This window comes from Aricia agestis, chromosome 6, assembly GCF_905147365.1.
Source record: "Aricia agestis chromosome 6, ilAriAges1.1, whole genome shotgun sequence".
Taxonomy (NCBI): domain Eukaryota; kingdom Metazoa; phylum Arthropoda; class Insecta; order Lepidoptera; family Lycaenidae; genus Aricia; species Aricia agestis.
In genome coordinates this window covers 19,924,140-19,941,770 of record NC_056411.1, presented here as the reverse complement: position 1 = coordinate 19,941,770, position 17,631 = coordinate 19,924,140, and the positions used below count along the sequence as shown (strand labels likewise).

Below are 17,631 nucleotides of genomic sequence, written 5' to 3'. Positions count from 1 at the left end.
ACTAAGATTAGAAAGGTCGTTTAGGTATATCAAAAATAAGGTTGGACCTAATATACTTCCCTGAGGAACGCCGTAGCTCACAGGCAAATCATCACTTAGTATATTTCCTATTTTCACGCTTTGTGATCGATTCGTGAGATAATCTTCGAAGAGTTGTAATTGTTTACCTCTAACTCCTATTGCTTCCAACTTATATAAAAGCAGCGTTGTAGAGACCGTGTCAAATGCTTTTGCAAGATCTAAAAATATACCTAAGGTTGATCTACCCACATCCATATTACTAACAATAAAGTTTACAACTTCATGAACCGCATCAGTAGTCGATTTATTAGCTCTAAAACCAAACTGATTTGGTGAAAGAATATGATTATGTTCTAGATATTTTATAAGTCGTGTATTAATAATACGTTCTAGTATCTTGGACATTGATGGTAATATAGAAATGGGTCTGTAATTTGTAACACGGTCTCTCCCGCCTGCTTTATATATTGGATGAACTACTGACTTTTTCAGAACCTTTGGAAACTGACCATGAGACAAACATAAATTGAAAATATGTGTTAGTAATGGGGAGAGGGTATGCATATTGTCTTTAAGAAGAACATTCGGAATACAGTCCCATCCAACAGCGCAAGCGTTTTTTAAGCTCCTAATTAGAGACTCGACTTCATTGATGTCCGTCTCAAGCAAAACAAAAGAATTGATTGGTGTACTACAACTATCTTTTATGCGATAATCGATATTATGATCTTTATCTTTACATTTAGTAGTGTTGCCAGCCAACCTTTTCCCAATTGATACAAAATAGTCATTAACTTTGTTTACTGATTCCTTAGGATCACGAGAATTTAGTAGGTAAGATGCATGCTGTTTACATTTACTTGTGTAGGTTAAGTTTTTTATGGTATCCCACAATTTCTTATTATTGTTTTTAGCATTATCTAGTAAGTTTGTTTCATAGTCTCTCTTTATCTTTTTTAATAAATTATTGCAGAAATTTCTGTATCTTGTGTAGGTAATTTTAAGAATGTTGTTGTTTGGATTTTGTCTCAATCTATCATGGAGCCTATCACGGTGTCTAATACATTTCATTAGGCCTGGGGTGATCCATGGCTTAATTATTTTTTTACGTCTAGGGAGAGTAATCTCTACCGAATTTGAGTGGATAGCAGATTGGATTTTTGTTACAAGATAATGCATGGCAATATCAGCGTCATTTTGTTCGTAAATAGGTTTCCAATCTGTAGATGACAGGTCCGCTTTTATTCCTTCTTGATTTATTTTTCGAGAAGTAGAAAAGTAAAAAGCTTGTTTTTCTTTTAATTTTAGACTAAGTAATACCGCCTGATGGTCGGTGATGGAAGAATTTAAGACCAGAGTTTTTGACGGTCGGTGTGTTTTTAATATTATGTGGTCCAGGCAAGTTTTATTATCTCTGGTTGGAATATTGTGAGCTGGTAGTAAGCCGTGGAAACTGCACAGATTTAAATAGTCCTGGGAACGAAGATCCCTTGTGCTGTGAGTTATATCTATATTTATATCCCCAATAATTGCTATGGTTTTATATGAGGAGAGACTAATCAAGACATTATTTAGCGATGAAATAAAATTATCGATATTTTTATACGAAGGAGATCTGTATATAGCAACAAAAGCGGTTTCATTCCCATATTTAATAACCATACAGTTGCAATCCTGACAAGCCGGAAACTCACAAACAATATTAAGTTGAGTTTTATAATAAACTACGATTCCATCATTTTGACTGGAAGTGTTCTCCGAGATAATAAAGTTATAATCATCTAAAGTAGGAATAATCGGATTGCAGGATAACCAGCATTCTGTCAGAATAATAATATCACAGTTTGTTTTCAACCTATGCAGCATCACCAACAGATTATCGAAATTTCGGGATATACTCCTGATATTTTGAGTCAAAACATTTAGGCAGTTATCCCTATCTAACAATTTGCAGCATTCCTCAACATCGCATTTTATTGATTCTGATACAGAGATTTCATCAATAGCCTCTAAAATTTCGTTACTAGCCATTATTAAAATGTAACAATATCAAGTAATGACCCCACTCGAAAACACAATAAACTAATATAAAATAAAGTAGTTTCGATAAATATGCATCTGACATTCTAAGTATTGAGTTCATTAATAATTTAATATCCCGGTATTGATAATTTAAGCAAACAATATTGTAAGACGGATGCACGTACATAAAATTAACTAATACATAGATTAAAGATGTAAAATGGAAACGTCGATATCCTGTGCTATGAAATAAAAAACCTCGATTAAAAATCTTTAAAAGTAAATAATTGACGAAGTTATCATGTAAAAAATAATTTTTAGGCAGTACTAGTCTAAACATGCAAATTAAAACTAAAAGCAAAGAATAAGTTGCGCTGTATGCTGAATTTAGTCATTCTTTTATCTTATTTTTCAGCTTAGCGATGTCAGCCTCTTCTTCAATCCGAAACTGGGGGCTTCCTTCTTTTTTACGAAGATAGATTTTCCCATGTGCCGTCCAACAAAATTTGAAGCCGTTGGTGGTGGCAAAATCTCTTGAAAGAAAGAGTAGTCTCTTTGCTTTAGGAGTTAAGTAGTCAGAGATAAAGATTGGGCTCTGAGGAAGGTCTTTATCTAAGATGGAGGTGTTTAATTTAGTACGTTTGTCCTGTATTGGTATTTTCTTGACTGTATTTATGAAACTCTCTTTATTAAGTACTGTTGTAAAGTCCACTATTATTGGCTTTGTAACTTCAGGTTTTTTTGAGAATGGGCGATAAACATCTTTAATGCTAGAGCTCTGCAACTGAATATTTAAAGCATTGCCGATTTTCACCACTGTATCGATTAAGCCTTCCTTGCTTTCGTTTTTTAGCTTTGGTACATTTCTTATTTCTAGTTTAGTTACGCAACACAGTTTCTCAAGGTTTTCTAATTTATTTTCTAGTTGTTTGATGTAGAGTGTCTGTTCATTTCTTTCCTTTTTAAGGTCTATTATATCTTTTAGAATTTCATCGTACTTTGCCGACAATAACGATATTGATGTATTTATTTCTTCATTTACCTTTTTTATTTCAGTCAATGATTTCTCCAACTTATTTAGGTTTTTATAATGTTGTTTTATTTCAGTTAAGGATTCATCAAATTTTTTCTGTCTTTCAGTTTGTTGGGCTACTAACGCCTCAAATTTTTCGTTTTGCGACGTAACAAACTGTTGAAACATACAGCGAACATCATTCATAAACTCAGTTAGTTCATTTTCCCTTTTCCTTTTCAAACAAACTTTGTTAACGTTATCTTCGTTACCTTGCATTTCAGAATTGTCTTCAACACTCTTTGACGGAGTGTTAGCTCTTGGGGGTGTACGTCGGAGCATAGTTAAGCAAAAGAATTGCAAACTCTAAATAATGGCGTGACGTTGCAGGGTGTCGAGTGCAAAGGGTAAATTAGCGTCGGCGGCTCACCTCGCCGTGGTTGAGCGGTTAAGGTAGCGGCCGCACGACGCAAGGACTCCGGGTTCGAGACTCGCCGGCGCCTCAACAATTAAAACTTTAAAAAAAAAATTCTTACAGCAGCAGCCGGTCGCGCCACACCAACGGTCCGAAGCCCTACTCTTGAAGGGGCGAGGACTTCACGTTCACAGGGCTCCGATGCACAAGGAATTTAGAAATAAAATAAAATTTAAATATTTGTCGTAGCGCAAAACACACGTCCGCTCACTAGGATAGTTCGACCGGAAGAGGACTAAAGATTGGTTGCATTTTTTAAATAAAATAGTAATGTATGACTTGTTTCTTACTTTTTAACAAAATTCTTATATTTTAGTTAATTTTTTAGTAGAGGAGACTTAAATAAAAACACTGATCTTATTACTTATAAAAATAAAACAATAATAAGTATTCTGTTTATAACTAACATAAATTCCTTATTTTTTTTCGCTTCCATATAACTATTTTTCATTTCCATCCAATCCTTTAAATTTCCATCTTATCGATTTTCATTTCCGTCTGTTGCATCATTACCATCCATCTATTTATATCGTAAATATAAATAGCAGACTAAGGCAATTAAGGGATCAGAGTAAGTATACGTATACAAGCCTAAATACAAAATTTTGTCGTAATATCTTTAAAAAAAAGTTATTCTACAAAAATGGCCAAATGGGACCGAAAAAATAGAACGACCTATGTATGTTTATGCATTTCAGTTCTCTCGACTTCTGATGACCCTAGAGAACCTATGCGGCCCCGAGGGTCGGTCGCGACCCACATGTTGAAAAGCACTACGTTAGACCTATGTCGGTAAATAAAACCTATCGCAAAGTCGCATTTTATTTGAATTACTGTGATCGGTCGTAGTCCTTTTGTGGCAAAAATCGGAAAGCCACCTATGACGTAGTCACTATCACATAATATAATATAATAAGGTAGACACAGGAGCTCCTTGACAATTTCTCACATTATATTATAATTCGTTCAAAGGTACAAAGTCTTTGAAATAGATCTTTCTCGTCTTCAAAGATTTGAGAGTATGTTAAATGTGTAATGAAATTCCGCGACAAACAACAATGCTGGTGAATTATCGACCTTAACACAATCACAATAAGGTTTAAGGTGTCGGTAGACGTGCGTCTAAAGGGTAACACTCTTGACTGAGTTCTACTGAGACAAACTGAAATGGATGCAAATGAATACAAACAGATTGTTATAGGATATAGAGTATTGTTGTTCTTCTATCCGCACTAATAATATTATAAATGCGAAAGTGTGTATGTTTGTTTGATGTTTGTTACCTCTACACACCAAACCACTGAAACGATTTAGTCTAATTACTGAAATATATCTTTTGGGGACTATTCAACACATACACAAATAAAACACATAATATAATTATCATACCTTCGCCAATGTTATTATTTTTAAGAAAATTAATTTTGAAACCATCACCTGCCTTAATAACTTATCATAATACAGTATCAAATTAGGTATATTAAATTAGCCTGTAAAATGAAAGTGATATTAAATTGATATTAAATTAGCCTGTAAAATGAAAGAAGTCCAGTCATTCTAGAACATGTCATCATTATTACCCGCTCACTTCCAGTTTATTTCTATTTTTTCTGTATTTGGAATAAATGGTCTGAAAAAAAAAACTTAATTGGAAAAAAAAATATCGCACTTAGTTGTAATAAATAAATAATAAATAGCCTTCTTATATTTAATAATTATCCTATAGCTACTCAATAGTTTTTTTTGAGAAGATGAATCTTCTCAGTGTCTAAACACTAGGCCGAAAAAACACGGCCGAAGTTCGTCATCATTACGCCTGCAATGTATTCCGATGACAAACCATGCCGAAGTTACGTCGCGTTATATTGGTATGCGTTTGACATTGCTGACGTAATCATGCCGAACTTCGGCCGCGTAACTTCGGCGTGACGTGTGTTTAGACACTCAGTGTAAAAGCAACTGAGTACGTTATGCTGAGTAATGTTATTTTAATGTCCTTAACGTCGATATTCGTACTGACAGACATCGACCTACTTATTTTAAAGACTACTGGGCCTTAAGAAAAAACTAACTTGACGATGATTCCGCGTCGTGCTTTTTCACCTGGCATATAAAGGACGGGCGTGAGTGTGAAGAGATAAGGACGATGTTTGATTTTTTGGGTTAGTCGCCTCTTAAAGTTTGACTTTCGTAATATCCACAGGGTGTAACAAAACAAATTGATAGTACTTTAGGATGTCTATGAGTCCTCTGTATAGAGTTCACTGTGAAAGTAAAAATGACGAAGAATGTTTCTCTGGCTTCAATTCTGACGACGTTGCTAAGGTGATCTTTAAAATGAAAAAAGGCAAATCTCCAGGTTTTGATGGACTAAGCCTAGAACACGTCCTATACGCAAGTGATAAGATAATCCCTATGTTGACAGATCTTTTTACAATCTGCGTCAACATAGGTTACCTGCCGAAAAATTTAATGAGGACTATGGTGGTTCCTATCCCGAAAACCAGAACAGATGACCCTTCAAACCCTAAAAATTATCGACCTATATCACTAGGAACTATCATTGGGAAGATTTTAGAAAGGCTGATTTACCCTAATGTAAATAGGAGTGCTAAAATTGATGACGCGCAGTTTGGTTTTCGTCCCGGTCTCTCAACTGACTAGGCAATCTTTGCCCTTAAGTCAGTTTTATATTACAAAAAACGTAACACATCCGTCTATGCTTGCTTTTTAGACCTTAGTCGCGCTTTCGATCTGGTAAACTATACTGTACTATGGCGAAAGCTGCTGAAGTCAAATGTTCCATCAAAAACTGTGAGTCTGTTGAGATACTGGTACGAAAACCAAACTAACTTTGTAAAATGGGGCGACGCAACCTCTAATGACTTTATATTAGAGTGTGGGGTGCGCCAAGGGGGGTTAACCTCTCCGGACCTATTTAGCCTGTATGTTAACGACCTGATTGAGGAGCTCAGGAGCACTCGAATAGGTTGTCACATAGGTGCCACGCCCGTTAACAACCTAAGTTATGCTGACGATATGGTGCTTCTGAGCCCCTCAATCAAGGGGCTAAGGCGGTTGCTAAGCATTTGCGAGGACTATGCTATAAGACATGGTCTTAAGTACAATGTAGCTAAGACGCAAATGATGGTATTTCAGGCTGGAAAGGGCCCGCAGAGGGTCCCATCGGTTAGCTTAGACGGACAAGAGGTAGAAAGGGTCGAGCAATTCAGGTACCTGGGGCACATCTTAACCGAGGATCTCTCAGATAATGAGGATATAGTACGCGAAAGACGGGCACTGGCTGTACGGTGTAACATGCTTGCACGGCGTTTTGCGCGCTGTAGCGTTGGGGCAAAGCTGACGCTCTTTAGATCATACTGTCAATGCTTCTATACGTGTCAGCTTTGGCTCAACTGCTCCAAAGCCACGAGAAGCAGTATCAGAGTTCAGTACAATAATGCATACCGTACCCTGATGAGACTGCCAAAGTACTGTAGTGCTTCGGGCATGTTCGCCGACGCCGGAATCCCGGACTATTTCGCAATTATCAGGGCGCGTGTCGCAGCATTTTGGTCTCGCATCCGTTCTGCAAACAATGAGATCCTTTCTGTGTGTGCCGGGTGCCCGGAAAACTCGATCCCAGCCTACTGGCTTTCGGTGCATCGTGGCAGTAACCAAAAGTGATAATTTTAGTTTTTAACATTTTAGATGTATTTTAATTTTATCACTTTTTAACTTTTATTTTATTTTATTTATTTCTTTTATTTTTAACTTAAATTATGTTATTTTATGGGTCTATTGCCTGAATTAAATGATTATTTATTTATTTATTTATTATTTATAGTAACACCCTAGAGTATTATCACAATGTTTTGTTACAGCCTGTATAATTTATAATATTATGATTATAAAAAATCCTTCGTCTGTAAATTCTTTGTATGTATTGAATATAGATCCAGTACGAGTACACATACAAAGATTTGGCTTTATAGAGAGCCAAATCTATGAAGAAATATTTTAATAATGGGGATTGTACTGTATAATATGGCAACTTATCGTAGAGACTAGAGACTGAGTGAGCTTCACTCTTTATCCGAGGTCAGAACTGGATCTCTAAGCCCGGCCGCACATTGTCCGAATTCTGATCAGAAACAGTTGAATTTCGCCGGACCGCCACCCCGCACACTATCCGAAATATCCTTCCGGCGAGTTCGAGCTCACTCGGCTCAGTACAAAATGTAAGAGACAGCGCGGACGTTCAACTGTTTCTGATCAGACAATGTGCGGCCGGGCTTAAAGTAACAGCGATCGAAACTCCAGAGTTGCTACGGGGGTCATATACAGGCAAACTTTTAGCTTTTATAGAATGACAATAGTCTGACTGTCGCTAACTCTTGGGATATTAATGGCTACGGTCTACCGGAGAGGTCCACTTGTGCAGGTATGTCTGCGCACGTAGATCGGAATGTCTGTGGGAATAGACCTGTGCAGTGTTTTGGACCTGCACAGGCACACCTGCACAGTTGACCTCTCCGGTAGACCGTAGCGTGTATGGCGCACATAATAAAGTTTGAAGGATGTCAACATTTTTCCGTCATATTCTCTTACCGTGTGATTTATACATTAGGGTCGGGACACAAAAACAGGACACGACGTCGCGTCGTGTTTTTGTCCCGGCCCTAACACCCTAGCACCCGAGACTCGAGAGGCGCCGGCCGATATGACATACTATGCCAGACGTATAAATTTCAAGATCTCTTCTGAGTCGGCCTACTCGTTAGTTATGTTTACTCTGGTTGGGCCGTGTTCATTCAATGTAAGTTGTAATCTGTTGGCTGTGTTTGACATAACGCTACCAAAATACGTAGGTCCGCCATCTGCCTATGAATCATCAATCAACTTCTCTGATAGTACATTAATGCAATGTAAGCTTGATACTGTTTACCTGTCACGCTGTCTCTACTCTTTACCCCTATCTCTATGGTACTACGATATACCTAGCAGTACAGTAGCTAAGATACCCATTACCCAGTCTTATTTTGAACCCTATTATTATGGGAATAAGATCGTAAAGTGTGTATGTTCGTCACCGTACGTAATATTACACCATCAATCATTCCACGACGACGTAAACAAAGTTGCGATACATTTTCCGGCCGAGCGCTCTTACCGCGATGGCGTGAATAATCTGAAAATAAAATCTTTACTCATATTAACAACCTCTGCGGCTCAGTTGATGGGCTGTTGGTAGCTCAAGCCGGCGGTCGTTGGTTCGAATCCCGCCGACGGAACACAAAGTTTTCAAAGGTCATGGATGTGTATTAAATATGTGTATCATATAATAAAAATCTTAAATATATGTGTAGTATAAAAGCATTAAATATATTTCCGTTGTCTGGTACCCGTAACACAAGTCCTTCAGGTACTTAGCAGTAGTAGTACAGTAAGGGCCTCTTTCACCATCTCCAAGTAAAGTGTTGAGTAGCTACTTGTCAATTTCACAAGCAAAAATGAAGCTCTGATTAACTACTTACCGGTTAAGTGAATGACATAACAAATCGTACACTACATTCGTTCAAAATGACGTCAACGTCAATCGTCTGACGCTGTCACTTGTCATTGGCTTTGGTCTCGAATCTTGATGTTTTTTGCAACTTAATATAGTCCAATTGATCTAGTTGGTGATCAATTAAATCAAAATATAAATCCATATTTGACAAGAGATAAACTTTAACCGTCAAGTAAACTCGCTAATTGGCAGACGAAGTGGCAAGTAAGTTACTTGACAGTTTAATCATATGATTAGCGTTACTTGAGGGTCGTGAAATTGATACATGTAGTTACGGGTGACTTTAACTGGCGAGTAGTCTACTCGACACTTTACTCGAAGGTGGTGAAAGAGGCCCTAAGTATCCTCAGGTTTCCCGTCTCTCGAAATGTCTGAAAACCACATTTCATCAAAATCTGTTAAGCGATTAAGGGTGAAGCCAGACGAGCGTAATTTGTGAGTTGTGAGCCGCAGAAATTCAAACATCTTTTCACGTAAATATATAAATATCTTTTAATACAAATCACATCTCACAAAATTACGCTCGTGTGAATCAAGGCCTTTTGTATGAAACTGAATGCAGCAGAATTCTGCCGGACCGAAATTCTGCGACTCACAACTCACAAATTACGCTTGTTTGGCTTCGCCCTAAAACAGACAGATAGACGGACAGATAACTTTCTCATTTATAATACTACTATGGATTTTGAAATCCCTATTTAGAGATGTTCGTAGAGGGGCTACGCCACCGTAGAAGCGCTACGCGGGCGCTACGAACATGTTCGTAGACTTTACAACCTGCAAATAGTAAATACGTAGTTTTATATTTTCTAATATATAACATTCTCGTGTCAACCGATTTTAATGAAATTTTGTATTTACATTCGTTAGGCCTGAGAATAAGTTTTTATCTACTTTTTATAATGATAAATGCATTTGTTTAATAGATAATAGTGAATTATATTGACTTTCTTAATACAGCGAAACGAAGTTCGCGGGGTCAGCTAGTTTGTTTATAATATCACTATCCCATCAAACTACAGTCACTAAACAATGTCTTACATAAAATGTGCTCCGTTGAATCTGTTTCTGTGAAAGCATTCCCATTAGAAATGTTTAAATATTAGTATTTTCGGCTCGTACTCTAAACAATTTCCATATTTTTAACAAAATGTGTATTGTTGCAGACACTCGGCGGTGGACGTTGTGGGGGGGCTGGGGGCGGCGGAGGCAACGGTGGGGGAGAGGGGCGCCGACAACAAGCGCTGGCTCCAGCCCGCCGAGGACAGGTATTGTCATGCCAGTGGAAATGCTTCGTTTACACGAATAGTTAGTGAATGTGAGCAGACTTGCTAGCTTACCGGCACAGCACTGGCTTCAGCCCGCGGAGAAAGGCTAATGTCATGCCATTTATAGTAATGCCATTGTCATGCCATTTGTAGTAATGCCGTGCGACAACATGAATATGTGGTTGCCGAATTATATTATATCGGCTTTACACAGCTCTCTAACATTGTAATACGAACGTGACAAGATCACTTAATGCCAGTTTTCGTTGTTTTACTCAAGTTTATCTTTTCACTAGCGTTTTTGATTGGTAAACGTTGAAATATTTACCAATCAAAAATATATTTGAATAGAAAAACAACAGAAACCGAGAACTGGTCTTTTTCTCTATTATAAAAGTATAAGCCTTCTCTCGAACCTAATGGCGGCTGTTCACACTCGACGAGAGCCTCTACATGCCGAGCCGTACATGCTTGCTCTGGTTTTCCTCGCGAGACCCAACGACACGAGGACGAGAGCGCCCTATTTCGGGATGTCTCGACAAGTGTGTACTGTGTACAGCAGCCATTACGTATATGAGATTAGTTTAACCAACTAATCCCTGCCATCCTCAGGGTATCATTCCCGGTGGTCCGGTCGGAGCCGGAGCGCGGGGAACGCGGCCCGCTGCGTGCGGCCCGCTCGGCGGAGGGCGGGTCCCCCCGCGCGCGGCGCACGCGCGAGTCTCGCCGCGTGTCGCTGGCGCAGGCGGCTGGATACGTGCAGCTCAACCAGTACCGCCTGCTGGAGCCTATAGGACAGGTGAGCTATATTCACCTTAAGTGTTTGTCAGACACAGCGGGAACCGCGCGGTTCCCTTACAGAAACCCAGCGGTTACGTGTGAAACTGTGAACGATGTAATACAACGCCTTTATAATAAACTGCGAGTGGTTAAAAACGCGCTGGTCTGAACCGCGTTGTTCGCCGCGCGATAGGAAGAAACGGGGATTACTACGGCGAGGTATAGGAGAGACAGAAGAAGAAAGAAGTAAAACAATCAAGAAGCTAAAAAGGTGTTAGCTAACAAAATATTTTTATACATTAACAAATAGTAAAGTTTTCACAATTAAAACCTCTCCTTAAAATTATTTATTAAGAGTATATTCCTTAAAGAAAAAGAAGACAGGATAAGGTGAAAGCAATTTCACCTTATCCTGTCTTCTTTTTCTTTGGCAATGGTGCGATGGTACGCAGCAGCAGAACTACGCGAGTCGCGACACGAAGCGTAGTCAGTACTGAGTACTGACTGAATTTTTATATTGTTACGGTACACGGTATACGGACATATGGTGCCATCTAGCGGCAAACCAGCGAAACTGATCAGGGGACACAATACACATAAATCCCCTACTCGAAACTAGATGGCGCCAGGTGGTACATGCTCGAGCCTCCTAGAAGGTTCCCATACTTGTTTACTTGTTTACGTGAATCGGGAACTTTCTGGAATTCGTCTCGCCATATAAAAAGCCGCAGGTAGACGGTCCGGCAATTCAGTTCGTTTCGAGCTATCATCAAGGCGATTTCGGAGTGACAACAGTGAAACCTGCGACTTGGCTACGACCTAGGACAGTGATAGTGCTTAGTGATTGGACCTAGTGTTTAGTGCAGTGTTAATAAAGTCTTCAAGAGAGTCAGCAGGTCTTTCTCTCCAATTCCTTCGAACCCTAGTACGTAAAAATATTATTCAGATTTACTATAGATCAATGCACATTCGGCGATTCACATAGAGCGACCATTACGCACCTTATACTATAACATAAGTTGTTTAGCTTTTCGTCTACATTTTTAGTCCGGTTTGCTCGCTTTTAAATTAAAAAGACTTCACAAAGTTGCCTAATTTACCTAATTCAATTTTAAATTAATAATTAATTGCGTGTCAGAACAGTAAATTTTATTAATTTGCCGACTCGCGCTTGGCTCTCACGGCGGACTTATAGAACTCCATTATCGACGTAATTAATTTGACGTAATCAAGTTGTCATTAATCACGAAAATCGAAAATTAGCTCCGAAATAAGCCCGCGAACACACGCACCAGAGTAGACAGAACTAAGGAGTACCGAATACCTCGACTTCAAGCAAAGTACGAGCGAATATACGCGAGTTCAACATGTTTAACAATGCTGAGTCGCATTGATAGTACGGCGCGCGACGGCCGATATAACATACTATGTCAAACGTATCGAGATCTCTTCTGAGTCGGCCGTTAGTTCTGTTTACACTGCACACACTGACAACTTGTGATCACACACACACCCAACGTAATCTAACAACACACATACTGTATAAACAATTACACATCTATAACACCTATACGTCTCTTAGAAATTAAAACCAAAGACTTCTATATTTTAATTAAATAGAATTCTTTGATTACAACACGCAATAACATCACTTTCAGCGTTCAATCGACTTCTAAGCAAACAAAAGAGGGGTTGTGTGCTAACTTTATTTGTTTGTATTTCAGGGTTCATACGGTATAGTGAAGTTAGCGTATAGCGAAGAGGACGACACACATTATGTAAGTTATCGCATGAAGATCCTATTCCTGAATATTTTTATAGAACTAAAGGACAAACCACTTAGTATATTTTTGCTCTATACCTGCAAGTGTTAGATTCTGAAATGAAATGAAAATTAAATCAAACGAAAAATAATTATTCTAAATTGGTTAAAAATTAACACTTTTAGAACGTCTACATGAGGTCGACCACCGGTTGGGACCTAACCCGACGAGAAAAACCGGCGTAAGAAACTCTACGGGACCTAAAGGTGGCCATACACGGAACAATTATCGTAACGATTTATCTCCTCGATGTTAAAATCGAACGACAAATTGTACGTGTGTAGCAATATCGCAAACGATTTTACGTTCAAAAGATCGATTGGACGATTTTCTTGACGATCGATCGAAACGACAAGTTGTCCCGTGTATTACCTTAATTGTTCTCTACAAAATCTCTTAAAATTAATCTTGAAATTATGGATTTTATCTGCTATGTTTAATTAATAATTACACTGGTTTTTTAAGCGCCTAAGCGTATAGAAATTTTATTATTACACCGAGCGGCAGTGGAAAGATTTTCTCATTAGCTGAATATATTCGTCATTATAAAAATACCTTTTTTTTACTTCTGTATGGGAAAACTCGTGACGCTAGGGTGCTTGCCCACACAAGAGTGGAAAAAATTGCTTTTTCAGCGCTGCTACTTTCACAGCGAACTCTATAGGGATCTAAGTATTATCACTTAGTTTTGTTACAGCCTGTCGAAATGTAAATGGGCCTTTTGTATCTGATAATAATTATAGTACTTCCTTATCCATCCAGGCGATGAAGATTCTCTCAAAACGCAAGCTAATGCGGCGCGCGGGTCTGTTCGGGAAGACGCCACCGCGCCGGCCCGGGACGCAGACCGCAGCGACAAACGCACCGCAGCCGACTGCGGATCCCCTGCAGCGAGTGTACCGCGAGATCGCCGTGCTCAAGAAGCTGGATCATCCCAACGTCGTTAAGCTCGTGGAGGTTAGTTGTAGCTGTTTATAGGCCCACGTCATTTAGTCGGCTTATATCAATTCAATGTTGAATGTCAAACCCAGGCCGGGTTTGACTTAACGCGACCAAATTACTTAGGTCCGCCATCAACCTAGGAATCAACTTCTCTGATAGTATGACGCGTTGTCACTGAAAAGAGGTCGTCTCTCTGGTTCAATGATCACTTTCACACAGTTTGGGCTTTGCTCTCAATTTGAAGGTTGCAGATTGGACTTTCGTGTTAAAACAACGAAAAATAATCATCCACATCGTCAGCACTCAACGTAGTCGTGATCACTAACACATAATTTATTTTAATCTGGTAAAGTCATTTGTCTCAAAAGCAACCTGAAAATTGTACCTGTCTCTCAGTCGCCCGGGGCCTCGCGCTGCAGGGGCCTGCTTCGCAAAGACCTGCCACCCAGGGCCTCACAATGGGTAAAGCAGTCACTGCTGACTCTACCCTCATGTACGATTCAACTTTTTGCTAGCGACATACATTCTACGCCACACGAAAAGATCGAATATCATGTATCATAGCAGAATTCCCAGACAAAACTGCGAATTCGCATCGCATCGCATCGTAATGTCAATTTTAATATGAGTTTTGTCGCAGATATTTGCGATGCGATGCAGAATCGCAGCTATGTGTGGGCTCTTACACATAGCTGCGTGTGGGAGCCCACACATAGCTATGGCATGCAGCATGCATTCCCACACATGTGCTGAGGTCGTCGAAAGTAATTTCTGTGGTATTCAGGTGCTGGACGACCCGGCGGAGGACCAGCTGTACCTGGTGTTCGCGCTGCTGGAGGGGGGGCCCGTGGTGGACGTGCCCACCGACCGCCCCCTGCCTGAGGACTGCGCCAGGACCTATTTCCGGGACGCGCTGCTCGGGGTCGAGTACCGTGAGTATGATCTGGTCGAGTTGTGTTGTACAGCAAAACAAGGGGTGAGCTAAGATCTTTTCTTTATCGCTACTTTATAGAATCGCCTATTAAAATATATTATGGAATTGACGAGTCGAACGTCGTTAATTAATTAATTGATTTTTTATTATTATAGAATATTATTGTACTGACTGTTTACATTGAATTGTGTTAATAATGTTGTGCATATCTGTAATTGACATAAGCGCATAGCCCTAGTCTGAATATTGTAACTGATTGTACTGATTGTGTTTATGTTGTTGATGTGCCTCTGAAATAAATAAATAACGTCAACGTCATAATATATTAAAGAACGCTTATGTCAATTCCATACGTTTTGATCGGCGATTCTATAACGAAGCGATAACGAAAAAGTCTTGGCTGAATGATGTTTTTTTGGAACGAAGTTCCTTATCGTGCGTTGCGTAAGGGGGATAGACGAAAAAACTTAAGACTAAAAGTTGTAACGACACTAATTATTGCTATAGTTGTACGCCGTGCGACGTGCGCGTATTTTTCTGTCTGTCTGTCTGTCTCTCTCTCATAGAAAGCAACTTCGTTCCATCCGAGTGTACCATGACACCTCTCAAGTTTCTTTTATAAAATAAGAAGGCTAACGATCAAACGGGTCACCTGATGGAAAGCGACTACCGTCGCCCATGGACAACATTAGAAGAGCTGCAGGTGCGTTGCCGGCCTAAATCCGTTGGCAGCTACGTTGTTTCAATAACTTTAATGTGTATTGTCACATTTGGTATTATTCCTCCCTTCTCCTTAGGGCTTAGGCTATTACGTTATTATATTATGTGGTAGTATGTGAACTAAAAATCTCCATGCGCCAAAACTCGTTAATCACACGGGCACCGTACATTTTACTGTGATAAAAATTATCCAATGTCCTTTCCCGTTATTCAAAGTACTCTATATAAAATTTCAGTAAAATCTGTTCAGCGTTTTGGGCGTGAGGATGTAACAGTCAGACATAGGGACTTTCGCATTTATAACTTTAGAATAGAATAGATCTCAATACAGGCTAAGTTTTCCCCCTTTGAGAAGCACTTACCTGCGCTATTTAAAAAATATGCTCTAGCTTTCGCAATTAAATTCCAAACTAATCTCCTGCTATTAATAGGTAATTTCCTTGTAGCTGTTAAGTTAATCGTTATTTAATGGCCGCTTAGCGCTAAGTACACTTGATAGCTTCAATATTAATTGCTTTGAAAAATATCTATGCTAATATTATAAATGTTAAACTGTGTTCTCCTTATTACCTTTTTAGGGTTCCGTACTCAAATGATAGAAACAGGTACCTATTACTAAGACTTCGATGCCTGGCGTCTGTCTGTGTGTCGCCAGGCTGCTGAAGTCTAACTAAAGTGGTTCTTGAGTAGCTTAGACTTCTGAAATTTTCACAGATTGTGTAATGTGTATATCTGTTGCCGAAAAACAAAATAAATTAAATATTAAAGGGGGGGGGGGCAAAAAAACATGTTTTTTTTTGTTCGATTTTTTGATGGCAATACATAGGCACTTGAAATATTCACGAAATACTCAGTTTTATTTGTACCTTAATAATTCATAATAAAATTTAAATAAATGAAATAATTAAGGGGGTCCCAGGTCCGCTGTCTAGTTGTGTTACATACTGAAGCATCAGCAGAACTGAATCAATCTTATTATATTTTACCCATCCCAAAAAGTGCACAAAAAGCTATCACAAAAACCAGCATTGCAAATATGAAATAATACTCGTCAGGGGAAATTCAGAGGTTCTGTAAAGACTCTCTACTCGCCAGAGGTCGTTTATTTATAATGCCAAAATATAATTTCCTCAATTTTATTGCTACAATATAAACTTAAAGTGGACTTTGCTGGCTTCGCGCTTTCGAAACTTAATAGGATTTTATATAGCTTTGCTAAATTGAAACAATTCTTGGACTTCATGTTTTAAGAAGTATAACGACGTTAACTCGGTTAGGTTGGAAATTGTTGTTAAAATTAAATTCAGTCATAACTAAAAAAAATAAGACGCAAAAAACTTTTAACGTTTAAGTAAAAAAACTTGTTCGCCGAAAAGAAAGACACGGATACTATGCCGGCGCGGCGTAGGAGAGAAAGAAGAAAGAAGTAAAACAATAAAGATTGTACTAATAGTGTATAAATTAACAAGTAGTAAGATTTTTACAATTAAAAACTCTGCTGAAAAATATAATTTTTACACGCAAATGTACAATTATATGAGAAATCTACATTTTTAAAACATATTATCATTGTGTTTCTACTAGACAATTTTATTACTGGTACTATTGAGTTCACACGTCGTTAATGAAAATTAATAATTATATTAAAACCTCCAGTTTACAACATGAATGGCTGAAAATTAATGAGCGTGTATGTAATAACATATATGTTATGGGAACGGTACGCCCACATATTACATATTGTATTATATGTATAACCGCATATACTTACTTCATTTGATATTAGTAGAACCTCTAAAGCATAATAAATTATCAAATTAAATTTGAATCGAATTGAAAATAAAATTTATTTCTCTGTATCCATCCCAATGTTATAAATGCGAAACCGTGTCTGAATTACCTTTTCATGCTGAAACTGCTGAACCGATTTCGACGTAGTTTAGTGTGGATATACTTTGAGAGTCTAGAACATAGGATAGTTTTTGTAGCGGAAAAATGCACGGTTTTAACAAAATGTCAACGCAACTGAGCTGCGGAGGTTGTCTTTTACATAAAGATTTCA

The 17,631-nt window shown here is 38.5% G+C and overlaps 1 protein-coding gene across 8 annotated transcripts in view; it reads left to right on the top strand.

The window, feature by feature from the left end:
• Positions 1-17,631, top strand: part of LOC121727643 (calcium/calmodulin-dependent protein kinase kinase 1) — a 146,271-nt gene that overhangs the window by 115,886 nt on the left and 12,754 nt on the right. For all 8 annotated transcript variants that reach the window (XM_042115583.1, XM_042115586.1, XM_042115587.1 and 5 more), the window contains exons 3-7: positions 10,269-10,370; positions 10,983-11,169; positions 12,875-12,928; positions 13,736-13,930; positions 14,700-14,847. In XM_042115583.1, the coding sequence (XP_041971517.1) occupies positions 10,269-10,370; positions 10,983-11,169; positions 12,875-12,928; positions 13,736-13,930; positions 14,700-14,847 (686 nt within the window). The remainder of the gene's footprint in view (positions 1-10,268; positions 10,371-10,982; positions 11,170-12,874; positions 12,929-13,735; positions 13,931-14,699; positions 14,848-17,631) is intronic.